Below are 9,197 nucleotides of genomic sequence, written 5' to 3' on the forward strand. Positions count from 1 at the left end.
AAGGGGGTCAGCTGTGCTTCTGGCACGGCGAAAACCGAATTGGGAAGGAGAGAGAAGATTGTGAGATTCAAGATACCACATTAAGCGGAAGTTCACCATTTGCTCAAATAGTTTGCACAAGCAGCTAGCTAGTGCGATGGGGCGATAGTCTTGAGGAAGGGTACCCGATTTATTGGGTTTCAGGAAGGGAAGGATAAGAGCTTCTCGCCAATTAGAAGGGAAATTTCCTGATGTCCAAATGTGGTTGTAAATCTTTAATAGGAAGGATAAGGAGGAAGATGGGAGTTGCCGGAGCATACGGTAGTGAATACCGTCAGGGCCTTCATGAGTGTTACGGCACGATTGTAGGGCAGCAATGAGTTCAGAGGAAGAAAATGGGGCATTATAGGACTCATCAGAGGATGGGGTGAAGGTAATGGGGGTACGTTCTCTGGTGGTCTTAATAGAAGATAGGTGAGAACCACTACTGACCTGGCTGAAATAATCACCCAGTTCATTAGCGACTTGGAGGGGATCAGAAATGAGGGTATTTCGAATATGGAGGACAGGGGCAGGATGGGGGGGATGTTTGCCTGATAGTTTATGGATTCGGCGCCAAACATTTGAGATAGATGTAGAGGATGTAATTGATGAAACATAATTTCGCCAGCTATTTGTTTTACTATTCCGGATTGTACGACGGAGATAGGCAGATGCTCTTTTAAAGGAGATAAGGGCTGATAGTTGATTTGGAGTACCTCTCTTGTAGCGGTAACTGTTCCAGGCTGCACGTATGCCAGTCAGCTCTGTCAAAACACCAGCGTGGGGAGTTAGGGAGTGGTACGTATGAAGTAGGAGAAAGGAGAACTGGAAAGTGGTCACTATAGGGAAAGTGGTCTAAGACTGACCAGTGGAAATCTAAATGAAAAGAAGGGGAGCATAGAGCGAGGTCAATGCATGAAAAAGATTGCGTGCGTGTATCAAAGTGTGTGGGGCGATCTGAATTTAGTATAGTAAGGTCAGCTGTGGAGAGGAAGCGCTCTAGAGATCGGCCTCGGGAGTTTGTGATAGAATCACCCCATAGAGTGTGGCGGCAGTTAAAGTCACCAACTATGAGGAAAGGTGGTTGAAGTTGGGAAATTAGATTTTCAAAAGCAACAAAGTCAATGGGGTGGGATGGGGAGAAGTAGACTGATATCACTGTGATCCAACGATGAAGGAAGATACGGATAACTGTGCAAGGGACATTGGTTTGAAAGGGAGGTGTGACATAAGGTGTTTTCTGATTGATAAGTATGGATGAGACATAAGGGGAATGTGGGGATGAGACAAAATGATAATTGGGGATTGGTATTGGAGGATGTGTTAGAAAGGTCTCTTGAAGGCATACAATAGATGGACTATAAGAGGAAAGGATATGACGAAGGTCAGGTCTGTGGGAGCGGAAACCGCGAATATTCCAATGAAGGATAGTTCTACTTTACTGATTTTGGGGGGAAGCAGCTAGAGGGTGGGAAAAGGACTGAGAGGTCTGAGATGGGAGAGGTGTGGGAGTTGGTGTTCTACTAGGAGGGGTATTAGGAGATGGAGGGTTTGAGGAAGGGGATACTTGTGACATAAGGGATTCACGTGTGTATCCAGGAGGGAGTGGAAGGGATAGAGGGATGGTGGGAGGGATAATGTGGGCGGGGTTGGGGTCGGGGGGGATGGGCTGTGTTGGGAGGGGGTAGGAGGATTGGGTGTAGGGGGGATATCGTTAGGAGGAGGATGGATATCAGCAGTTACTTGGAGTGTGGAAGGAGCAGGAGTTGTAAGATTTGGAGGTTGAGTGTCAGTTTTCATTAGGTAATCTTGAATATTTTCAATGGTTTCTTCTAAGGAGTTGGTTTGGGAGTTTTGGGGATATAGGATTTCTTGTGAGGGGGGGAAGAGAGGACTGGTGTCTCAAGCAAAGGAGTAAAGGAAGGTGGAGGTGATTGTGTGGTAGGGGAAGAGGGGGTGGAACGTTTGTTCTGTCTGTTACAGGTAGTGCGAGGAGGGAGAGGGGAAGGTGTTGGGGTTGTGGTGGTGATTGAAATATCTGTAGTAGAGATTGGAGTGTCTGGATTTAGGATGGCAAAAGAGTTTGACTGGGGAAGGTAGGAGGTAGAAGAGGGGGGTTTAGATGTAGGGGGGGTGGGTTTAGGAGAATTGGTAGAATGAGCAGTATTACTGGAATAAGGAGTAAGAGAGAAACCACGTCGACGTGCTTCTTGTCTGGCTTCACGTAGTGTGAGTCCAAGTTTGAATCTGAGAGTTGCTACCTCAGACTCAAATTTGTAGGTGGGACAGCCCCTATAAAATACATTATGGGGGCCGCCACAGTTGGCTTTACCTACTTGTTTTTGGAGACATTGTTGGAAGAGAAGGGAGTTGTCAGAGTAGGGAGCTGTGGGAGGGATCACGAAAAATCGGTCCCATTTGGCTGCGCTGAAGAGGGTATTCAATATTGTTGTAGTGATAGGGGCAGTCGAAGGGCGGGTGCGTGACGATGGAGTAGTGTTGAGGGAGGTAGTGTTATGGGGAGGTGGGCAATAAGGCTGTAAGGTATTAATAAGGGAGGATGGGGTGGTTGATGTTGGAGGTTGTGGGGGTAGAGGTGATGAAGTTGAGCGTGCTGGGAGAGTGGAAATGTTCCTTAAGGATTGGTTGTTGGCTATTGTACTAGTAGGCATTGATGAGGGGGTAGTTGTTGCAGTGTTCGGAGCCGTGGTCAAAGGAGAGCCTGGGGTCAGGGAATCGGGTGGGTTTACATCTTTGGGGCTATTTGATAAAGGGGCAAGCCTCATTGCCCCTAATAGTGGAGATAAGTTTTCATTACTGGCCATGGTAAGCCTGGATTATGTTGGGGATAAAAACAGTCCACCCCTCAGGGTCCCCTTGAGGGGTAAGGGTTAGATAAAAATCAGGGGAATACCGTGCCCATGGCTCCCTCAGGCCGTTCAGGACTGGCACAAAGTCAGCCTTTCATCCTTTCAGCACGGCTCTCACACCTTAGGAGGTGGATAGCAGAAGGGTTTGGTGAAGGGACAGAAACGAAAAGTGGGAAGGAAAATAAAGACCATGCAAAATTAGTTGAGTCGAGGGCTGAGTCCCAAGGTTGGAGAGTTCCCCATCATTGGGTCCCAGTCTCCGCATCCTAAGCCCCCCACGACAACAACGGGCAAGGGATTGGGGGGGGGGGTCTGTTGATATATGATAGTGTAGGTGTGCTCTGTGGTTGGAAAGTACTATGTCAGGTGTTGTTGTTGTGTTATATGCAATATATGTTGGTGTGTGTGAACCGAGGTGTGTGTCTTCCTTGTATGTAGGAGGCCAGGCCTCTGCCTACTGCGTTGGTTTGGTTGTATCCAAAGAGTGTGTGGTTTGCGTTAGTCTCCCATGATGTATATTGGTTTGTTGCGTCTCAGGAGCTGCAAAATGTTATGTTCTGGGATGTAAGGTCTTCGAGGTGGGATGTGAAGTGGTACCAGTATAATGGGTCCTTGTGGTGTGTTTACTTCGACTGCCAAAAGGTCCGAAGTGAAGTTATTTATGATTTTGTGAGAGATGTCATTTTTGATCGCAATTGCTACGCCGTCGCTTCTTTCTTGTGATTTGTTTGAAGAATAGATAGTGTATGGGTAGATCTTTAGTGGAGTAGTGTTACTGAGCCCATGGCTGTTTATGAGGATGATGTGTGGGTCATGTTTTCTGTATGAGTTGCAGAGTTCATTTTTGCGTGTTGTCCAGTGTAAAACATGTTGGATGACTGTGAGGCGTGAGTGTAGTGATATGTTGTTTATCATGTTTGCGTGCTGGATTCTTGGTTATGGCAAGGTGTACGTTATGTATTTTGGTGATGTCAGGGTGTCTTTCAATCATCCTGTTGGTTACCAGGATGCTTCCCTGTATGAGGTGTTCGTGGAGTTTAGCAGCTATGCCCATGTTATATTGCTCTTACTTAGAGAAAAGCCACCTGATTCGTCCTTTTTCGATTTCTTGGCCGATTTCCTGTCTGTCAGAGTACTTGTATGTTTCAGGGTTTTTGGCGAAGAGTCTGATACCATAGAATTTAGGGTATTTCGCCGTGCCGTCCATTAGCCTCTCCAGCCCATCATCCCCCACGAAAGAGGTATCATGGTCTTCGGGATCATAAGGGTCAACTGAGACTGGGGTTGCCAGCTCTGCTGGGGGCGTTGCTTTAGGCTGTGCCTGTAGCGGTGCTGGCAAGGCGTCCTTCTTGGAGGATGATGGCAGCTTGCTGCTTCTTGGGCCTGACTGAGGTGTCGAGAGCAGGGGTTGCAGTGTTTGTAGGGGTGGTAGGAGAGATCTGATCTAGCTGTGTCTCTAAGGCTTGGATGTGAGAAGCCGTTTCAGAGGGTTTCCTGACTGTGGGGAGGAGGGGGAGGTTGAACCACTCTAAGGATCCCCCAGGAGTCAGCTTCCCCTAGGTCAGGTCAGGGAGGTTGTTCCTTTTCAGGGCCTCCCTGGCATGCTCCCTAAATCCTCGTTCGGGACTGATGATGTTTTGGAGGTGGGCGTGCAGCAAAACTACCATAATTTCCTTTGACAGATTGTTAGGCAGGACTAAATGCACCGTGGGTTCTGTTTTTGAGGATGTTTTTTCACTTTGTTCCTTGATGTCTTTGCGGACCTGATTAATGAGGGGTTTCCAGGCGTTGGTGGTTGCTTGAACTGTAGCTTGTGCAGTCTTTTGAGATACTGCTTTTAGAGGTCTAGCCTCCTTTTCTTTCTCCTCCTGAGAGTTTTTTCCAGCCTCTTTCCGGATGGGGCAGCTGTTGGCAAAAGTTCAGTGTTCCCCACCGCAGTTCAGACATTTTTTATGTGTGATGGTACAACTTCGATATGAGTGGGTGCCAGACCCACATTCAGAGCATCGGGGTTTCTTCTCCTCTTTACATAGCCACGAATCTATTTACTGTCTGTCTTTCTAACTCTTTGGTCTAATGACTTAACGAATGTACCAGACATGACCAAATACTGTAATAAGCATACAAATTACGTTCAAAACATGTGATAAAAAGAAATGTGAACAACAACATCAATACAAAAAAGGAAAGAAAACGAATAAGAAAAAACAAGAAAAAAAAAAAAAATTATCTATATACATATGATAAAGGTTTGAGATGATAAAATCAAAAGTGGTCAAATTTCCGATTATCAGGCCGTTGGTCGCGCGTTGGTCGTGTTGCCGTGAGTACGAGGTGAAGATTTGCTATCCCAGGCGGGGGTAGGGGGCGGCAGACCCCTAAAAAGGGGGTTAGAGGAGGCGAAGCCCCCTGTTAAGAGAAATAAGTGAGGAACTTTGAAAATTGAAATGCGTGCGCGCATGTCTGTATGTATATATACACACATATATATGTGTGTGTATATATATATATATATATATATATATATATATATATATATATATATATATATATATATACATATATACATACTTTTATGTGTATATCTATATTTACACACACACACACACAGATGTAATATATATGTATATTACATCTGCTCAGACATGAACCTACCGTTAAAAGAAGAAGATATATTATAATATATATATATATATATATATATATATATATATATATATATTTATATATATATATATATATATATATATATATATATATATATAAATCCAACCCCAACTAGACTTATTGAAAATGAGAAAATAGTTTCGGAGTCCTCCTGGCTTCCATTTTCAGGTCTGAAGAGGAATGGGAGAGGAGGGAGTATAAAAGAGAGAGAGGAAAGGCAACGCGGTAAAACGGAGCAGATGAGGACAGACAAACAGAAGCGAAGGGAGGTTAGGCGGTCTATGCAAAGGATAGCCAACATAAGGGAGAAGGCGGAGGTTGTGGAAAGGGAGGAAATTGTCGTCTGGAGAAAAGCCGCTGTTCAAGTTGAAATTGGGCAGCGGCTTGATTAAGGAGGATTACACGAATCTGCAAGCGTGGACATCAGCGGAAGGGAAGATAATTCGTGCAGCTGATCAATCCATCTGATGGAGAATATCCCACTGATGTCAGAGGAGGGCGTTGCTGATGTGTCCCCTGGATACTACGTACTTATACGGAGACAAACGCTTAGGAAGACTGCTTAGGAAGTACTGCTTATTGCAGGAGGCACAAGAAACAGCACAGGTGCCCACTTCGAGGTAAAGGGAGGGCTAGTACGGACCGGGTTGCGACGGAGAGTGTTCACCTGGCAAAAGATAAGCCTGCAGTTGAGAAGTATCAACGGCGACGTAGAGATTAGATCTCAGTGTAGGATGAACTAAGGAAATAGAAATGAGGACTCTCTTTAGGAGAGGAGTCATGGTAGAAGGTAGGCCGCACCCGGGATAAAACGGCGTCGAGAACGTGTTGAGAGTAGCCCAATTTGGAGAATGAACGACTCCATCCAGGTGGAGGAACATCTCTCTTCACATGGAGTGGATGATACAAGAAGCATATGTACAAACCACTGTGCATGGATTTCCCATGTATAGATAAGGAGAAGAGGTCAGTATAAGGGTGTCCAAGAAAGGGAGCTTGTTGTCAACCTTCCATACCACCATGGAATGGATGGAAGGAGAGAGTTCAGCTGCATCGAGAAAAGGGCAGGGTTATGAGGCCAGAGAGCAAAGATATTATCCATCTATCTCAGCCAAACTGAAGGATGAAGGGAGATGGAAGGGAGAAGCTCAGACTTGAAGAACTCCATGAACAGATTTGCCAAGACTGAAGAAGGGGGAGAGCCCATGGCAACGTGTGGGAATAGAAGCAGTCCTCAAAGATGTCGGTGGGCAGAGGGAGACGAGGATCCTCTGAAGGAAAGCGAGGACATCATCAAATGGAACCTTAAGCAGGGAGTTGACATCCAAGCTCATCACCACAGAGACACCACAGACACAGGAGATGAAATCTTGAGAGTGGCGAAGGTGAGCAGGAGAGAAGGTGCCGAGAAAGGAATGAGAGACTTTGCCAAGAGGGTGCGTCACAGGAGCTGGTGGAGCATAGAGGCACGGGCATCTTAATGGTTTGGGAAGCCCATAGAAATGAGTGGGTTGATGACCTTGAACCTTTAGTAGAGATTTGCCTCCAGAAAATAGGATGCTAGCTCTTTCAGGTGATGGTGGAAGGTGGGAGCAATGTGTTCTTGGAGTGGAATCATCATCCAACAGGTCCCAGGCCTTCTGCAAGTAAGAGACACGGTTGAGAACCACTGCCGAGTTGCACTTGTCAGACAGCAAAATGGTGACATCTTCCCTTCACGGGCTCTGAAGGGCCTCTTGGTAATGCCTGGGAATGTAAGGGTTAGGATGGAGGAGGATCTTGAGGGCTGGGATGAAAGCACCTCTTCAGACCTGAAGATGTTTCAATTTCAATAAATCTTGTTTTATGCAATGTATTTTTTTTTTCTAACTAACTTCAACAAGGCAGTGTGTTTAACCATTCACACACACACACACAAATATATGTGTGTGTGTATATATATATATATATATATATATATATATATATATATATATATATATATATATATATATATATATAATATATATATATATATATATATATATATATACATATATATATATATATATATATATATATATACATATATATACATATATATACATAAAATATATATATATACATAAATATAATATATACATATATGTATATATATATATATATATATATATATATATATATATATATATATATATATATATATATATATATATATATATATATATATATGTATATATATATATGTATGTACATCTATATCTATATCTATACACACACACACACACACACACACACACACACACACACACACACACACACACACACACACACACACATATATATATATAATATTACTCACTAGTTCCTGGACATAAATATAATATTAATAGAGAATGAGAGTCTAGTATGAACTGAATGCTTTAATTAACAATATATACAAATATGTATACATATAACAGTATTTATATTATTAGTATGCCATATAATAGTATTTATATTAGTCTCAGATAAAAAAAAAAGTTAAGATCAAGGTATAACAAAACTTTTGTAAAATGAAAAATTATCATGAACAAAAAAAAGAAAAAAAAAGAACATGTTCAGAGATTCTTGTGGAGTATGAAAATGGAAGCATTTTTTATGACATTGTGAAATTATGTTGTCATTTAGAGCCCCTTCACATATATACATATATATTTTGGTAACCCATCCCATTCAAAGTGTAGAGTTTTCAGATTTTCAAATTTGCATAAATGCCTGAATTGGACAGCAAATACCTGTGCATATATGTTCACACATCCTACTTCCACTATTGCACAAATTAAAACTGTTGTATCTGGGATCATGAATTTCACAGCAGTAAAAGAATAAGGCGCAATTCCCTACCTGGAATACTATCCCTGCAGTATTATTACACCCTTGGTTCTGTTTGAAATTGAGCAACACCTAAGCAGCCATGCAGATAGTTATTTTTTTAGAAACTCTATAGGAAGGCCCCAGATACTTCACTTAGGTTTCTTGCACTGAAGTTCCTTTTTTGGAGGATAAAACCACATCTACTTTTGTCTTTAGCAACTCAACATTAGAAGTAAAAGCTGATTGGTTGAATCCTTAATAATATATAAATAGGTGATTACATCATAAATAATAAAACAAGTAAAGGCAAAAACTCAATACCTATACGGAAGGGCTAAATTACTAGCAATTTAATTAACACAGAAAATGAAATAAACTAAAACAATGAATAAAAATGAAAACAGATATGAAGAAAGGTGGAGAGGAATCAGAAAGCTGGTCCTCTTGGGACGCTACAGTAAAATTTTGATGCAAGACACTACAATATAATATAAAAAGTCTTGGGAGGATACATACTTTAAATAATAAATGAGAAAGTTGCATTTCTAATGGAAAAGGCATTTACAATAGGGCCAGCAAAATTCTGTGTTAATGTGAAAATAAAATGATAAACTTTTGTTTAAAATAATTATGGCGTTTCTTCTCTGATAGTTCCTCTTTCAGATGGCTGAGACTTGCTGATACTTGACTTCAATTTAGTATGCACTCCCATGTGTTTTTCTACATGGTGTTTTTGAGAAAATGCTTTATAGCAAACCTCACATTTATAGGGTCTCTCCTTTGTATGAACCCTCATGTGACTCT

At 42.3% G+C, this 9,197-nt stretch overlaps 1 protein-coding gene across 2 annotated transcripts in view; it reads right to left on the reverse strand.

The window, feature by feature from the left end:
- Positions 1-8,012: 8,012 nt before the first annotated feature.
- LOC119597153 (zinc finger protein 184-like) overlaps positions 8,013-9,197 on the reverse strand; it is a 4,840-nt gene continuing 3,655 nt past the window's right edge. For both annotated transcript variants that reach the window (XM_037946675.1, XM_037946676.1), the window contains one exon: positions 8,013-9,197. This exon is cut by the window's right edge. In XM_037946675.1, the coding sequence (XP_037802603.1) occupies positions 9,022-9,197 (176 nt within the window). In that variant the 3' untranslated portion in view covers positions 8,013-9,021.

Source organism: Penaeus monodon, chromosome 38, assembly GCF_015228065.2.
Source record: "Penaeus monodon isolate SGIC_2016 chromosome 38, NSTDA_Pmon_1, whole genome shotgun sequence".
NCBI lineage: Eukaryota > Metazoa > Arthropoda > Malacostraca > Decapoda > Penaeidae > Penaeus > Penaeus monodon.